This window comes from Ochotona curzoniae, unplaced genomic scaffold (assembly GCF_017591425.1).
Source record: "Ochotona curzoniae isolate NIBS_2020 unplaced genomic scaffold, NIBS_Ocur_1.0 scaffold_3223, whole genome shotgun sequence".
NCBI classification, from domain to species: Eukaryota; Metazoa; Chordata; class Mammalia; order Lagomorpha; family Ochotonidae; genus Ochotona; species Ochotona curzoniae.
The window spans coordinates 13,902,182-13,919,212 of record NW_024467108.1 but is presented as its reverse complement, the minus strand read 5'-3'; the positions used below and the strand labels follow the sequence as shown (position 1 = coordinate 13,919,212).

General features: G+C 42.5%; 1 protein-coding gene across 1 annotated transcript in view; it reads left to right on the top strand.

Annotated features, from left to right (window-relative positions):
* The first annotated feature begins 5,591 nt into the window (after window positions 1-5,591).
* The window catches only part of ME3 (malic enzyme 3), a 163,747-nt gene continuing 152,307 nt past the window's right edge, over window positions 5,592-17,031 (top strand). The window contains exon 1 of the mRNA XM_040964089.1: window positions 5,592-5,791. Within this exon, the coding sequence (XP_040820023.1) occupies window positions 5,609-5,791 (183 nt within the window). The 5' untranslated portion in view covers window positions 5,592-5,608. The remainder of the gene's footprint in view (window positions 5,792-17,031) is intronic.

Sequence of the window (17,031 nt, the reverse complement as noted above, 5' to 3'; positions counted from 1 at the left end):
TGCAATGAGAAGGAAGTGATTGCTGAAACAGCCACAGGTGGCAACTGGAGGAAGGGCTCCCATCTCTAAGGCTGAAGGAATAGAGTGAAAGGTTGGGATCTCAGCAGCTAGACACATGGAACAAGAGAGTCACTACTTAGTCTGAGGGACTGAGGAATCCTGGTGTGTTTGGGAATGGGAAAGGATGTTGGCAGCTGGGACCAAATGACTGGTGCAGAGTCAAGAGTAGCTATTAGGGTCCCTGAAAGGAACCAAGAGCAGGAAATTTCCCTTCTCCAGCCTTCAGTCTCCCTCTAGGTCCCCTACTGGCAGAAGTTAACAGGAAGCCACCTCCAAAGGAATTCATAGGACTCAAGCTCTAGCCATAAATCAGAATATAGGAATCTGGAGTTAAGAGAAAGAATTAACCAATTCAGTATTTTATAAGAATTATGAGGTTGTGAGAGTTAGTATTTATTAAGTGCTTAGACCAGTATGTGGCAGGGAGGAAGTACCTTCAAAATTTCCTTCAGGAAACAGACATCTGGCTTAACAGTTAAAACATTTATATCCTACATTGAAGTCCCTGGGTATGATGCCTGCCTCAGAAATGCTGCTAAACCCACTTCCTGATAGTGCCGACCCTAGGAATCGGGAGTCAGGGGCAGCTGTAGCAGCTCAAGTAATTCTTGTCACCCACATATGGGATATCTTGATTAAGTTTTCAGGTCATAGACTCTCCATCTAGGGAATGAAACTGCAAATGGCAATTCTCTATCTCTGCTTAGAAAATGAACCGAAAACAGTAAAAGGCACTTCTTTTTTTATTACATTGCATCATGCGACACAGTTTTATAGGCACTGGGATTCTCCCCTCCCCTCCCCAAAACCTGCTCCCCCCCATGGTGGATTCTTCCATCTTGTTGCATTACCATAGGTCAAATTTAGTTGAGATTTTTTTCCTTGCAAGCATCTACAAAGAAAGCATAGAGTCCAGCATCTTATTGTGCAGATAAGTTCAACATTTTCATGGGAAGACAGTCTCTGGTCTGAAGGTATAGCCGAAAGAGTATCATCCCAATCAATTGTAAGCCCTGACATTACATCAGTAACAATTTATAACGTAATGGAATTAGTTGGCATGGTATTGTATAACCAGCATGTTCAAAGAGAGAGAGAAACAACAATAGCAACAAAAGAGTGCAAGTTCTGAACCACATCCTATGACTTCTACATTGATGTTACAATTATTAGTTTATATACAGCTGGGTTCTATACACCTTAAAATGGCTATAGATTACTATTCAGCTGTCTCATGTCTATTTTAATTTTAGTATTTAGCAGTTCATAGCATTGAAGCATGATTTTGCAGAACCTGGCTGTTTTTTGGGTAGTCTAACTCTATAACTGTAAAAAGATATATGTCAACAATTTAGGTGAACGGTTTTAGGAGGGGTGTGCAGAGAAATCTTCAATACCCTAGTGAGGAGTAACTAATCTTCGTGTCCCACCCAGTGAGTTATAAGTGCATCCCCACTGCCCATTTCCTGTTTCCAAGCTTTCCTTGCTATTCTCCACCTATTCTAGGTTTTAGTAAAAGGCACTTTAAATAAAAAAAAATTCCACCAAAAACCAGTGTGGGAAATCATGTTAGGATCTCAGTTCTATTCATGAGGATGGTAAGTCTTAAAAGGGTCATACAGACTGCTCAACATCACACAAGCTAGTCACTGACAGAGTCTGAACTACCTGAACCCAAAGCTATTGCTTTGCCTCTGTGATCCTCTGTGAGACTCTGAAAAGACAGACACATTAGTAAATCACAGAGAAAGAGGGTGCAAAACAGCAATAGGAGAGACACAACAGGACTTGAGGAGTGGCCGAGAGGAAAAAGCATGATCTGCTGGCTGGGGAAGCTGGGAAGACAGGGCAGGAGGTAATGTGTGAATGCAGTTGTGAAAGTAAAATAGATATCTCTGGAAGATGCAACACATATCTACAGTTGAAGTGTTGCTAAAAAAAAAAAAAACTTGCAACAGTATGAATTAGTGAATTCTCTTGGGGCAATCATGATTATATAATATTAGAAATTATGACTAAATGTGTGAAGTAATTGAATTAGCTGGAAAATAGTAAATTTTAAACTGACCTTTAAAAAATTCATCTGTATGGTCCTAAAATATGTATTCAGAAGACAATTTAAGTTTCAAGTTATCACACTGAATTAAAATGCTAACTTGTAACTCTTATGAAGCCTTCCAAAATCATAAAATACTTGGTTACCTTTAGGTCCTCTCCTTGGGAAGTTATGTACAAATTTCAATCATATGAAAACCTGAACCCATTCTTGGTGCTAGGCACTGTCCTAGGTACTGGAGTTGCAAAGTCAGTCGTGGTTTTAGTTCTTAAGGAATTTGCAACCTTATTAGAGCCATAGGTAGAGGTGTAAATCTCCATAATTACAGTGAAAATGTGTTAAGTGCAATGAGAATAAGGAGCCTATGTTCAAGACAGCATAGGATGGAATCCCTTCCTGTCACTCCAGGAAACAATACTATAATGATGGCAAAAATCGTAAGTGGGATGTGCAGGGAAAGGGGCCAAGACAAATTACAGACTCACTAGTTTATCTAGTGCTGGCCAGACTCCAAGGCTTGCTAGCTAAGGAAGTCAGAGCTGTGTGAAGTTGGAAGGAATTTTGGAAGTTTCTGTCATTCTAAATCTGGTCTCTGAAATCCTATGTCCAGCTTTAAAAACAAGGAAATTGCCATAAAACTAGAGATGGATGCCACAGATGTCAATAATAATAATAATTGCTAAAAGTTTTTGAAGATTCACTGTATGCAGAGTATTTTCATATAAAGGTGAGTATTATATAATCTAGGCTTCCAGTTACTGGTCTTCAGGAAGCAATCTCCCTCAACCCTTTAGTAACAGGCTCCCCTGGTGAGATCTGGTAGAGCAAGTATATGTCTTTCTTATTGGAAACACTGTTTACCAGCCCCTATGGTTTGACATGCCTGTGTGACAGTTTTCACCTAAACGACTGAGGTAGAAGTAATGTGTACAACTTCTACATCACTTTGTTAAAAGGAATTGCTTGCTTGTTATTCCTTCATGGCCCTTTCCTGCAGGCTAGGATGCCACTGTGGTGCCTGTGCTTCTGTACAGAGAACATCAGTGACTGGGTAAGAGAAGAACAGCAGAAGAAGAGGAACTTGGGTCCCTGGGCAACTCTGGGACCAAGAAGCTTCATTTACTGCTCCTGCTGCTGCACCCGGTTCACCCGCCCTTCCCATATTCCCTTTATTGTGGCCAAAACACAAACACATGAAACAATATTGTGAGAATAATGCTTGGATTAAGGGAATACAGACCACAGGTGAGTACATGAAAGAGACTTAAATATAAATTGCACAAATTTCAGCGAACTGATGCTGTAAAAATTAAATATATATATTTTTAGACCTGTGTTTACGTCCTCGTTTCTAGCTGAGTTACAGGTAACTGAGATTACAATTTAAAATTTCCTGCAGGTGAACAAAAAGTCATTGTACTAAGCAATGGCAGACTCATTCAACAAACCATTTTAGATAATTTACTAGGTACCAGGTTCCAAATATGAACACACACACACACACACACACACACACACACACACACACACACTCTGTTTTCAAGCTGCTCGTAGAGTTGTGGAAGATATGCAAATATAAAAAAGTGTTGTAGTGACTTAGTTGTTCTTGTTTGCAGATAATCACAAATCTGACCCACACTGGCTTAGGGGAAACAAAAAGGTCATTTGCAGGCTTATAAAAAATAAATGGAGAGTTCAAGAGTAAACCTGACTTCAGGATTATAAACTCTACTAAATGAAAATCTCCATTGGTGGGACCTCGATATCCGCATTTTTTCTCTCTCCCACATCTGGCCCCTTATTAGGTAATTCCAATTTCATTTCAAAAAACACTGCTTGGCATTCATTTTACAGAGTGCAGCCCAGAGAGAGGGAGGAGGCTCAGTGGGAAGGTGATAGCTAAGCTTCAGGACACCTAAACTCAAGGCAGGAGCATCCTTGAACCCGTTGTAGTGTATGTTCATAAAGACCTCTGAAGGGAAGTCGGTAGAAGGGCATGCCACCTGTTTGGCAGTCACTGAGAGTGGCTGCCACTGCCCTTCATCAGCCTCACAGCTGTTTATTGTGCAGCTGTGAGCAGGCAGCATGTTATGCAATGAGGAGTTCCATGCAGAGCCTCTTGTTGTGAAGTCTGCTTTCTACGTGGGAGTCAGGAGACAACCAATCAGAAGAACAAGCTATTACCACCTGTGTCAAGTTCTGTGGAGGCAAACTTACTGCACTCTGTATTCCCTAGTGGAGTTTTAACCCTGGATGGGACAAAGGCAAGTCGTTACAGTTGAGGGATTCGTGGAGCAATGAGAGATGGGGGTGAAACAGTCGTTTGAGAGGCTCAAGTATGAATGCTCAGAGAAACAGCGGTTATGGCAAGCTCAAGAGCTCTAAGGGATCTGTGTGGGGTAGAGAAACAGGGAGGAGCAAAGGAGGCCAGAGCCCAGGAGAGAGCCATGAACTTGCAGAAGTAATTAGGCGCCAGAAGCCCCCCAAACAAATAAAATGCTTGCTTCGAAACTCATCTTGCCTACTCTGAGGGCAAAGCATATTAAGTTCATGGTGAGAGATACCAGAATGGCCCCAATAATCCGCGGCAGATTCAGTGGATCCCTGGGAGCACTGACGTCCACTGGACCTCCAGGGAAATATGGAAGTGCTTTGTGTCTGGGAACAGGTGGCTCTCGAACACGAGTCACATGGCCGGTGTGATTTAGGAATTGGATTTTTAAAGTTTTTCTACGTTAATTGATTTTATTTAAGCACACACAGCTGCATGTGACTCACGGCTGTTGTGTTGCACTGCACGAAGCAGAGCAGGGTCCCAGACCGCCGACCATCCTCCGTACTTTCATTCCGGTCGAGGTGTGGAGTCTCAGGGCATCCTTCTGAGCCTCATCTTGTCACTGGCGGGGCAGGTGCAGGCAGAGGTGAGGCGCTTCGCAGAATCCTCAAGGCAATTCCGCACTGCGCTGCGAGGAAACCTTTCAGGGCATACTAGCCCCTGGAGCTCCAGGCCACTGCAGCCGCCCAGCCATTGGCAGGAGAGAAACATCGAACCGCAGCGTGTCGCCCCGCCTGCCCCGCGGGGTTTGCATTGACATCAGCTTTGGGACCAGCTCAGGTGGGCCGGGAGAGGAGCGACCCAGGGAAATCGCCGGGCGGGATTTGCGCTGCGCAGTCTCGTCTCCTGGATGGGGGAGGGGTGGCGCGGGCTGTCACCCGCACAGAACGGCTTTCCCGGCTTGCTTTCTCTTTGCCCGGCATTTGGCGAGGGAGACGTGGCACCTGCAGCAAGAACTGAGCTAGTGGCCTTGATCTGAGGAGGGGTGGTGGAGAGGCAGCGGGGACTGGAGCCGTTAATCCTTGGGGGCTCCTCTACTCTCTCTCGGAGGACCCGTCCAGGGCTCAGGCCCAGTGCCCTACCGCGCCTCGGTCCTGGCTGGCTAGCAGGCGCCCCTGACCTTGGTCTCTCCCTGGTGCCAGGTCTGCTCAAGGACCATGGGCGCAGCACTGGGAACAAGTTCGCTGCTGGCTCTCCGCCCCGGCCAGGCCTGTGGCTCCCTCGCGCGCTGGGCACCCTGTGTGCCCGCGCGAACCTGCTATTCCAGGTCTGGTCTAGCGCGCCCTGTGCCCCTGAAAAAGCGAGGATACGACGTCACCAGGAACCCGCATCTCAACAAGGTAACGGGCCCTGGAAGGTAGAATGAGCCAGTGGGATCTGATGGCTGGCGGGGACAGGCGCCCCGCCCCCAGAGCTTGGGAAGGTTTCACCGGGAGCTGATCTAGCAATTTTCTGCTTGGCCTTGCAGGAGCTTGGTGTAATTTGCTTTGACTTTCTTTCCCCTCCCTTCCCCCTGCCCCCTCCCCCAACCCCATCCTGGTTCTTGTAATGCAGGGAGCCTTGTTTCTTCTGCAGTAACAATATAGACCAGGTTAAGGTCAGGGTGGTCAGTCTGATCTTCCTTTGATGTTACTTCTCTTTTCAATTTGGGGTAGTTCATTTAACTACATCCTCCCTTCTGAGTCTAAGTTTTCCTATCTGTCAAAGAGGTGGAATTGTTCAGCAATGCTGTGAGGTGTGCAAAGAATGTGGAGGTGGAGATTTTAGCACAGTACCTCGCAACCTATGAAATAAATGTCACATAAGGTTTTGATTATTATTCTGAAAAAAAAGATTAACATTGGGTACAGGAAGACCAAGAATGACAGAATTTGCAGAGTATGATGAGGCTTTGGGAATCCTGTTGAAGCATCCCCTTTCACTGAAAATAAAGAAACTAATTTTAAAAACATGAAAGGGACTTGCCCAAGGTCACCAACTGGATAGTGCTGGCTCTGTCTCTAGAATCCAGATCGCCAATGCTCAGTTCCTGCTTGGTCCACTGCTAGTGCTGGGTAATTTCATAACAACACGCACAGTTGCCCTGGGAACATGGTTAGTATCTTTTAATTAGGGGATTGGGTAAGGAGTAGAAATAAGAGCCTCAGATTTGAGATCTGCCTGCCTCCTGCCTCCTCAAATTAACATGAGCATCTCCTGTCACTTGCTGGAGGCTCAATTTCCTCCCATCTAAAATGGATGCTTAGGGTAAACTCAACATGCCTACTTCATTTGGTTATTGTAACAATCAAGGGAATCCTCAAATTTGAAACCCTATTTTCCACTATATAAACTACTGGATAAATATAAAGTCTTGCTGCCAAATAAAAAATGTTATTAATTGCTTTGTTTCAGGATTGTGAAACTCAAGTGTGCAAAAGCTAGTTTTGAAAAGTGGGAACAGTTGTATAAGGCTAAGTAATGTTATTATTTACTAGAGAAATAATTATAAGCAGCCAAAGAACACGTTTCTTGTCCTTTACCTTTCACATTTACTATCTGCTCTCCCTGCCCCAAAGACTTTAATTTCTATGTCTATTACTAATCTTCTAAGTTTTTCACATATTTACACCACTTTGACTTACTTTGTAGTAAGTGATAAAAAGAGATGCATTTAGATGCATTAATTGTCCTTTCTCTTTCAAGTAATTGCATTTGAGAGGCTGTAATTTGAGGTCAAACCACAAAATATTTAGAGGACGGCTTGCAACAAGGTTTGACCCAGAAGTCCAGCTGACATTCGTCAGGATATGGTGTCTCTGGCTCTCACTTTTGTCTGCAATGTCAGCTTCAACCCAGTACTGCTACAACTGCCTGTCCTTACACCACCCCATCTAGCGAGGAGAGAGAGACTCTTCTAGCAACTTCTGCGGAAGAGAAAGGGCAACTTTCTTCCTTTTTTTTTTTTTTAAGATTCACCTATTTTTATTGAAAAGACATATCATAATTACAGAGAGAAAGATTTTCTGTCTGCTGGTTCACTCCACAAGAGGCCACAATGGCTGGAGCTGAGCCATAATGGAACTGGAGCAGCAGCCAGGAACTTCTACAGGTTTCTACATGTGTGCAAGGTCCCAAGGCTTTGGGCCATCTTCCATTGCTTACCCAAGCCACAAACAGATAGCTGGGTGGGTAGCAGAGCTGCTGGGACACAAGCTGGTGTACATATGAGATTCTGGCACTTACAAGGTAAGGATTTAGCCACCAAGCCCACTGCACCAGGCCCAAAAGGACAATTTTCTTAAAGCTTCAGAAAGTGAATTTTCTGCCTTATTAACTATGATTGGATTGTCTTCCCATTCCCAAACTAATTACCATTAACTTAAGTCAGTTGTATCCTACCTTGGAGTTAAAAATAGAGATTAAGGTGGGGCTGCCTCCACTAACCAGCTTAGAATAAAGGGAACATGAATTCCTTACTGAAATGCAGATATTGTTATTAGAGGTAGGAGAGATGGAAGCTGGGGAGCAAAACAAATACATTCCCACAGTATGCTTCACTCATGTTGGCAATAACTGCCTTGGAACTGCCAGCATATCACTAAATGGCACCTGTTTCACTGTGAATAGATAAGAAAATAAAAAAACTCAAATGCAATTTGTTAATTCTAGATTTTAGAACTCAGGAAGCATACTTGACCCTACTCCCATCCATAATGTCAATCTTTTATTCCCAAGTAATATAAATGGGAATCTATCCATAAGTCTAGGAGACCTGATCTTTTCATGATGTTACACCTTGTCTGTATATCCCTGTAGCCAGTGGATGCCTGTGTGGGGTCGGGTGATCATCTAAGGTGATGCTGTTTGCCGTTGACTGACCACTGAGGAAAGAGGGAGGCTGAGAAGGGAGCAGCCTAGGAACCTCTGCACATGCCACCCTTCCTCCCAGTGGACTGCCCTCTTAGCCTATCCTGCTGACTTTCTGTGCTCAGTATACTGTCCAGGGAAGGTCTGAGATTTGATACTTGCCGTTGGCCAGATGAAAGGATTCTGTGGAGGAAACAAAAGTGAAGGAGAGATTTGTAGGATCTTCAGGGTTGCAGTTAGGGTAGGCCTGTGGGTGGACTGTTTTCTGCTAGAAATTCAACTCTTCTGGCTCAGGGACTGAGTTTTGAGCATATGTGACTGCCAAATATACTGGTGACAAGAAAGTTCCTGAAGAGTCTAGCAACCAGCATTGAATCCTTAGAATGGGCCCAGTAGTATCTGCTTCCTATGTCTGACAGATCACGCAAGGTTATTTAGTAGAGCTGGAGGCCCAAGGGAGGCCAGGAGAAAAGCTACCAGGCAAGGCAAACCTAGTGCCTGGACTAGGTCTTGGGCTCAGCTCTGTCAGGCCTGGTTGTGTGATCTCTGATGAATCTCAGAAACTGCTCTGCTCACATTAGTTCTCTTCTGTGAGGACTGTAAGAAATAGCCCGTATGAAATCACTTTACAATGTTTTGACTACTGGTGACCACATGTCCCAGAATTGGGGTGGGAAAGGCCCTAACAGAAAATCTAGTGCTGAGTTGTTCAGAAGGAGTTTCACAAGGTATAGAATGTAAAACTATCTCAGTGGATCTGTCATCAGTTTTTCCTCCTAGCAATGAACATGCTAGCAGCATGGCATGATTAGTTTGTCTCCCACACAGGACCTGGAACATGGTAAGGACAGATGCTCTTCACTACATGACAATCTGTTTGACATGAGATGCTTCATGAACATTTACTCTTTACAAGGTCTCAGTCATGTTAGGGCCTCTTTCCTCTTCACTGTATTAATTTAGCATCATGACTTCAGGCCAATTGCTCTCATTGCCTAGGTAAGTACTTATATTTGACCCATTTTGGAGGAAATACACCTACTTGGCCCAGATCATTAGGGATTTCAGTGAAGATACCTATCATATTTTTTTCCAGACTGCATCAATCTCTCCCTTTAATACACATACCAGTGGTGATTTTTGCCATAAAATTCCTCTAATCTTTTAATTTCCTATCTGCATTTTTAAAAATTTCTTCAGCTTGCTATTCAGGGAAATTATTTATAAGAAACTTTCAATCAAATCACTGTGACTGTGGGCCAGTCACAATGCAATCACTGTACTTTTCATGCAGTGGACCCTCAGACACTGCAAGGCAGTACGGGTGATGATTTTCCACACAGACTGCACGTGTTCCGCTCAGCGGCCCTATAGAAGTGGGGTAGTCGGTAGTCACTGCTACAACATTGACTGAACATTTGAAACCATGAAGGTTTCAGCCAAAGCCCTTCTGTGATTTATTAGAATGCCACCGCATCAGCTAAGATTTGCCTTTGAATAACATTTGTGTTATTTGATGTCACCCTTGCTTCCTGTTGGTAAGAAGGAGTTGGCCACACAGATTTGGCTGAAAACTCAACCAGGACATTATGACTAGGTTTCATGGAGCATCAGAAGTATGTTGATGGGACCAGCACTGTGGCATAGTGAATTAAGCCACTGTCTGCAATGCTGGCATCCCATTTGGGTGCCGGTTCATGTCCTCACAGCTCCACTTCCAATACAGCTCTGGGAAAGCAGCATTTGATGACTCAAGACATAGGGCCTCTGAACGTATGGGAGATGTGAGAGAAGCTTCTGGCTTTGGACTGCCTCAACCCTGACTATTTTGGCCATTTGGGAAATGAACCAACAGACAGAAGATTCATTCATTCTCTCTCTCTCCTCTCTCCTTCTCTCCTGTAACTCTGCCTTAAGTAAATGAAACAAATCTTAAAAAAGCAAGAGATGTGTTGGTAGTGCTGTTTTCTGCCACGAAGGCAGGTAACATATATCTCCCACAGTCCTCTGCTTTAGATTTGATGTACAAGCAGATCTCCTGACTAAAACAGAGGCAGGGGATTATTAAGTTAACAATAGGCCCATGAGCAGCAATTTCCTACAATCCTCACCTCATGTGCAGTGACTCAGAGCCTTGAAGCTCAAATACTGTTCCAATATTTTAGGAACAAACAAGCAGTGGCAGGTTGGAATCAAATCCTTGCCTGCTGAATACTGTTCTAGGTTCATGAGATTAGTAAGCATGTGGAGTTGGGGCATGGTGCTGGGAATTGTTGAAAGAATCTGTATCAGACTGAGAAATGAAATGGGTAATTATAAAGAAGCAAATTCTGAATATAGAAGTTTACTAGAAAGAAGTATGTTTTTCTCAAGAACAATCTCTGAGCAAATTTTTGGGTCTTGGTAGGCAGCTTGATCTTATTGCTTTGCCATTACCATCTGCATTTTACTCTTTTATTGTGAAAGACGGCTATTCTTGCTCACACTGTCAATTTTATACAGAAGGCATTAGAAATAGAAAGTGCCTCTGAAGGGCACAATTTGGAAGTTGCAAACATCATTTTTACCTGTCTCCAGTGGCCAGAAACTAGTCATGATGTTCCTGCAAGAACAATCTGAGAAACGGAATCTTTGGCTGGATACTCAATTATTCAAACACCATTAAAGGAAAGGGAGATGGGTATTGAGGATACTGACACAAAATGATAATCTAGAACTCATTCATTTGTTCTGTTAGTTCACCCAGTCTTTAAAATCCCATATGGGAGACCTGGAAGAAGGTCCTGGTTCCTGGCTTTAATTGGACCCACCCTGGCCCTTGTGGCCATTTTGGAAGTAAAACAAGAGATAAAAAATTGTCTCACCCCTTTTCTGTAACTCCACTTTTCAAATAAGTAAAATATTTTTGTTCATCCTCATTACCATCAGCTGTGTTCACTCCTTCATTATCAAATGTCTACCTTAGTGATGAACCTCCTAATTGTTTTTCCCGTTCCTGTTTTTTTTTGCAAGCATTGCCTCTGTCTGTCTGTTAGGCACACTTTGAAGGTGGAGACCTTGTGCACATCCTTGACCATTCTCTTTCTTTTTAACTTCTTTTCCAATGCATTAGAACATCCTGTTGCTCTGTCTTCAGACTAAACTTGGAGTACAGTCCCTGTTTGAAGCACTCAGCTTATTGTTGCTGGTTGACTGTGGGAAGTCTCCCTGTTAGCCTTCCATTTTGCCTCCTTGTGTTTATTATTAGCACAATGGTATAGTCATGCTTTTTTATTCTGTGGTCATTATGAAGACTTTAGGAACATTGTCTTCTGTTTATGATCCCAGGATTTGACCTTATTTTTGGTATTCCTCTTCACTGTTCTAAGTACACTGGCTCTCCTGCTTTTCCTATAACATTCTAGGCTGCTTCTACCCAGAGTCTTTGTGCTGGCTGACCCCTCTTCCTAGCTTATGCATTTCCTGAACAATGACATAGCTAAATATTTCACTAATTAGAGCTTCTCACTTCTCAATGAGACTTATTCTGACCCAGGTAAAATCATAAACAGTCTAGTCAACATTTTCTGATACTCTTTAACATATTCTGCCTTCTTTCATTTGGGGCTAAGCATATTCTTTAACTCATTTACTATCTGTTGTGTGCTGTTTACATATCTTCACTGCTGTTTAGCATTCATTTAGGCAGAGATTTTTGTCTATTTGTTGCTATATTCCAAGTATTAGGTTGATGTTCAGATGGCAGGTAGTAAACAAATAAGCCATTCTGAGATATTTCTGCTGAGACTTCTTTCTTATTTTCCTTTGCCTCCCCTTCAGCAAAGCCCTCTTCTTTCTGCCTGGGGCCTACCCTCCCCAATCTGGGATGTGGTTCTATCTCATTTCAGCCTCCAGAGGCCCACCACAGAACGAAGTGCTGGAGAAGCACAGCAGAAAGGTTTGCTCTGTTTATTTCCAGCTTTCCCAGCATGAAACAGAGTCCAGGAAAAAGGAAGCCTCTAGGTGCCTTGGAACCAGAGGTTTCACAGGAAAACAAAACAAAACAAAAAAGGGAAGATATTGTCAGCATGGGCCAGGTGAAAGTGGCCCAGCCTGTGCCAGCATCCTCAGCTCCCACCCCTTCGTCCCAGCTCTGAGCCATTTCTGCTGTCCTGTGATACAGCCCTACAACTGAAGACAGGGAAACCATACCAGGAAAGCCCCTTATCCCAGGCGTCTAAAGCTGAGGGAGTCATGCATGGGGATTTAAGAGTTCAGAAGGAAGATTTGCCAGTTTTTGAACTTGGAGTTCATGTGCAGAGAAGTGTTTTATCACAAATATGTTGTTAAACATTGCCAAATTGTTCTCCAAACAAAGGATATTGGATATTAAATGCACATTTATGAGTCATTATGAAAAACTTCAGAACTGTTGGCTCATGTCAATGAAATCTAAGTTCAACATGTAAAATACTAAGTGAAATCAATACATGTTACTGCAAAAATAGGTAAGCCTGTAAAAAACTTAGGAAGTAAACATATGAAAATGATTGTTAGGGCAATGGGATCATGGGAAGTTGGCGTCCCCCATTCTGTAATTTTTATACATTTATTGTCTTTCCAATTTTAGGTTACAGTTTCTGTTAAGAATTAACTTTCTAAACTCAGTAAATAACATCCAGACCAACTTTTTGAAGTTAACCTATCTGTATTCATACATGAAAATCCTTCTGGAGTAATCTTAATCTTCATAATTAGCTGTCTTCTAGAGCTTCATGTAATAACAAAATGTTAACACAGGAATCTGCCGCCAGTTCTAAAAGCAGTTATAAACAGCAGTATCTAGATTCCGTTAGCAGCAGTACTGGAGGGCATATCTCATACAGAAATATGTGGTGTTGGCTCAGGTCTGGGCCAACTGGCATCTTAAATCAGTCTAAGTCTGGACTCTATATATAGACTTTCTTTGGACAATTTTTCAGACTCATCTTGCTTCTGTTTATAGTTTGTCTTGGCTGTCTTTGGCCCTTGTAAGTTCTGGGTCTTAAGGCTTTATTTTAGTTCATATTTTTGTGATTTCCATCAGATGTTTCCTTTAGAATATTTCCTTTTCTTTCAAAATCTGTATTCTGTGAGAGGTGGAAAGCTCTTTTGATGTATGGTTGCTGTGTGTGCAGTTCCCCTCCTTTTTTTTCTCTTTTTGAAAAAGCAAGAGTTACAGTCAGCTCAAAAACTTTACTTTGATGTGTAGAAAGTACATTGGGAAATCCTTTGGGGTAGTGTTTTAAACGCCTTTCTGGTGCAGAGCACAAAAGATGCTCTATGATTGTGTGCAGGAAATCTGATGAATACCCTACAATTGGGGGTGCCAAGGTCAGTGGTTAAAAGCACGCATTCATTTTGTACTCAGGAGTTGCTGGGCAGCGTGATTAAAACACATTCTGTACCATAGGATACAATGAAAGAGTAAAAGGTACCCAGTCATTTGAGGAGAGGGATTTTTGATGGAAAGATCATCTTCTGAGGAACTTGAATAAAAGAAAATGGAAGCTGCATTTGTTCTTCAGAGTAGCTACTGAAAGCTAGAGGGGATGCAGTTGAATAATCAGCAACTTGAGAATATTATTTAGTAGAAAGCATTTGTCTGGTTCTGTATGGTTTGACTGTGAGCCACATGAAGCTCACACATCATTGGTCCCGTGGGATGGAATTCTGGAGAAGGAGGTCTGTGTTGACTCCTTTGTTGTGTTTTGTTTTGCTTCACTCTTTCAGAAACCAGAAGAAGAAAATTCACATCTCCACCAACTGACATTTTTTTTAGGTCGAGGGGCTATCGTGTGACTTCCATATCAAGAGAGGACCCACCAACTGTACAATGGGACTAGTCTCCAGGCAGTACACAGTCTCCATTCCTTCTAACTCTCCGGTTTTGAAATAGACTATTGAGAATTCCAACCCAGATCATGACTGAATTTCCTTTCACTATTCGGCAAATGATAACTAATGGTTTTTAAGATATATAATGTGTTGGGAATCGTGCTAAGTGGTTTATATAGATTAGCCCATTTTATACAATACCAAAATTTTTGAGGTAATAGACACTGATATTATTTGATTGTTATAAATAAGATGCTTCAAATAAGAAATCTGAGGCAGGAAAATATTAATTACCTTGCCAAAGACATGCAGTGTGTAACCGGCAGAACCAAGTCTTGAATCCCTGCCATCTGTTTTTACGACCTGCACCCTCACCCTCTGTGCTGGATTGTCACTTTCTGTGTGCAAGTTCCATCTTATTTTCTATGAGTGCCTGAAGTTAGAGGTGTTGTGACTTTAGGTGGTAAGTAGGTTATTCCTTGCTATCTGTTATAAACCTCCACTGCTCCTAATAGATTATTAGAATTCTGAAGTTAGAGGGATTTCAAAGGTCACTGGATGCCTTATCTTCACCCTCTAACCCAGCGATAGAAGATGGCTGTCCCATGGGCCTAAAAGGCTTACAAATAATTTGATCTAGCCCAGCCAGGCAACTGTGGGAGAGATTGGAAATTTGATAAATATATAGCAGGGTAATTTTTAACTTGGTAATTTTATATGGCCTGTGAATGATAGCAAAAATATCCAAATGGCCCTTGGCAAAAAAAGTTTCCCAATCCTGCTCTAAATACATGTAATTATTGCAATTCACATTGTTTATATATTAAATCTATTCAGGGGATAGTGGCTGAGTTCCTATTCTGTTTTAGGCAGTGGAGACACCATGGAGAATATAGTATTTCTTCTTCTGCCTTTGAAAAACTCATAGAATAAGAGTGGTATGAGAAAGCATCAGTTGAAAAGAAGACAGTTTCAGCTCAATGTGGCAATATAATGGGAAGGATATTTATAAAAGTGTTATAGAAGACAGGTGCAGAAACTCTTCCAGTAGCTGTCCTGCAAGTGGGGGAGGAAAAGCTGTTTAGACGAGAGAATGACATTCTGTCTGGGAATGGCCATCTATCATGTTGAGAAACTCAGCAACAGATCTGTAGCTAGAATGAGCTACATTTACAGGGAATCAAACAATATTACAAAATTTCTACTTCTATAGAGTCACTGTCTCCAGGAGCTCAACATGACTTTGATTTTATCCTTTTCCTTGTGTGCTTGCTGCTCAGTGTTGGGGGACACCATCCACTTGTCAAAATTGTGTGCAAACTTCAGGACTCAGCCTCTCCAAGGTCACCTGCACCATTAGCCTTCTTCAAAAAATGCCTTGTGGAAGCAGGTTGTTCGGTCTTTGCATTTCTTTAGTGTTCAGCATATGTCTTGGCTATTTTCCATGTGTATCCTTATGGTACACTTATTAATATGTAGGTCTGTCTCCATCACTCCTGTCATCTTCAGATCCAGGAGACTAGCCGGTATGAAAGCCTCTTCACAGCTCCCGCTAGAAAAATTAGTAGCATGAGCACCTTGCACATTCCCTCCTCCTTAACAGACCAGAAACCACTGTGGTGAAGACTAACAATGCACTACCCCAACCTGCTATGTTTTCTGAAAAGATCATGGGAAACTTGGTGTGATCACGTAAATTATGTTTAGAATTGTTCAGAGAGCCTGGAGACATTGAAAATCCAAGAGAATTCATCCATGATGGCGATCTGCATTTCTGAAATGAATTCCATTAAGAGAGATCGTTTCCCATTCTAAAGCTTTGCTGGGGTAAATTTTTTTCCTGAATACCCCCTTCATGATGACATCCTCCATTCTCATCCTTGGGCTGCTGTAAAAACATCAACTTTATACCTGCTCTAACTAGCAGGTGGTAGTGGCAAAAGAAAAGTAGTCAACTAGAGTTATGTGTGTGTGACCTTTGGTAGCCATAAGCATAGTGTAAGACCAGGTATTTGGAAGCAGAACATGTGGCTTAAAAATAAGGAATTTGGAATTTTAAAATAAACAAACAAACATCCCTAATTTCTAATCCCAGCTCTGATATTCTCTAGCCATGGAATCTTAGGAGGGCACTCCCTTTCTCTGAGCCCCGTTTTCCTCATATGTGAATGGGCATGATTTTTAAAAAGAATGTATGTATGGGCCCGGTGCAGTAGCTCAGAAGCTAAAGTCCTCACCTTGAATGTGCCAGGATCCCATATAGGCGTCAGTTCTAATCCTGGTGGCCTCATTTCCTGTCCATCTTCCTTCTTGTGACCTGGGAAAGCAGTTGAGGACAGCCCAAGACTTTAGGATCCTGCACCCACATGGGAGACCTGGAAGAGGCTCCAGGCTCCTGGCTTCAGATCGGCACAGTACTGGCCATTGTGGCTGCTTGGGGAGTGAATCATTGGATGGAAGATCTTCCTCTTTGTCTCCCCTCCTCTTTGTATATCTTACTTTCCAATAAAAATAAATAAATCTTATTAAAAAAGAATATATGTGGCAGATTGCTGTAATAATTAAATGAAATGTGCTAGTTTAAGAACATTGGGAGTATTTGAATAATTATCAAGTACTCTGCATCTGTCTTAAGCTACTACTGTCTCAATAATATAGTGTGAAGCTCTGTGTGGGCTGCAGAAATCACAGACATGACAGCCATTTGAACCTGCTCCACACTCTCCTGGAGCTCCATTTCAGAGGAAGAGGTGAAGACTGAGGGGTCAGAACTTGTTCTCCTAGGGCATAGGATGAGATAGATTTGGGAGGAAATTTGAAGAAGGGTGAGACCAAAGAACAGCAGGTTAGGTGGAGACTTCTGTTACTTTGATTT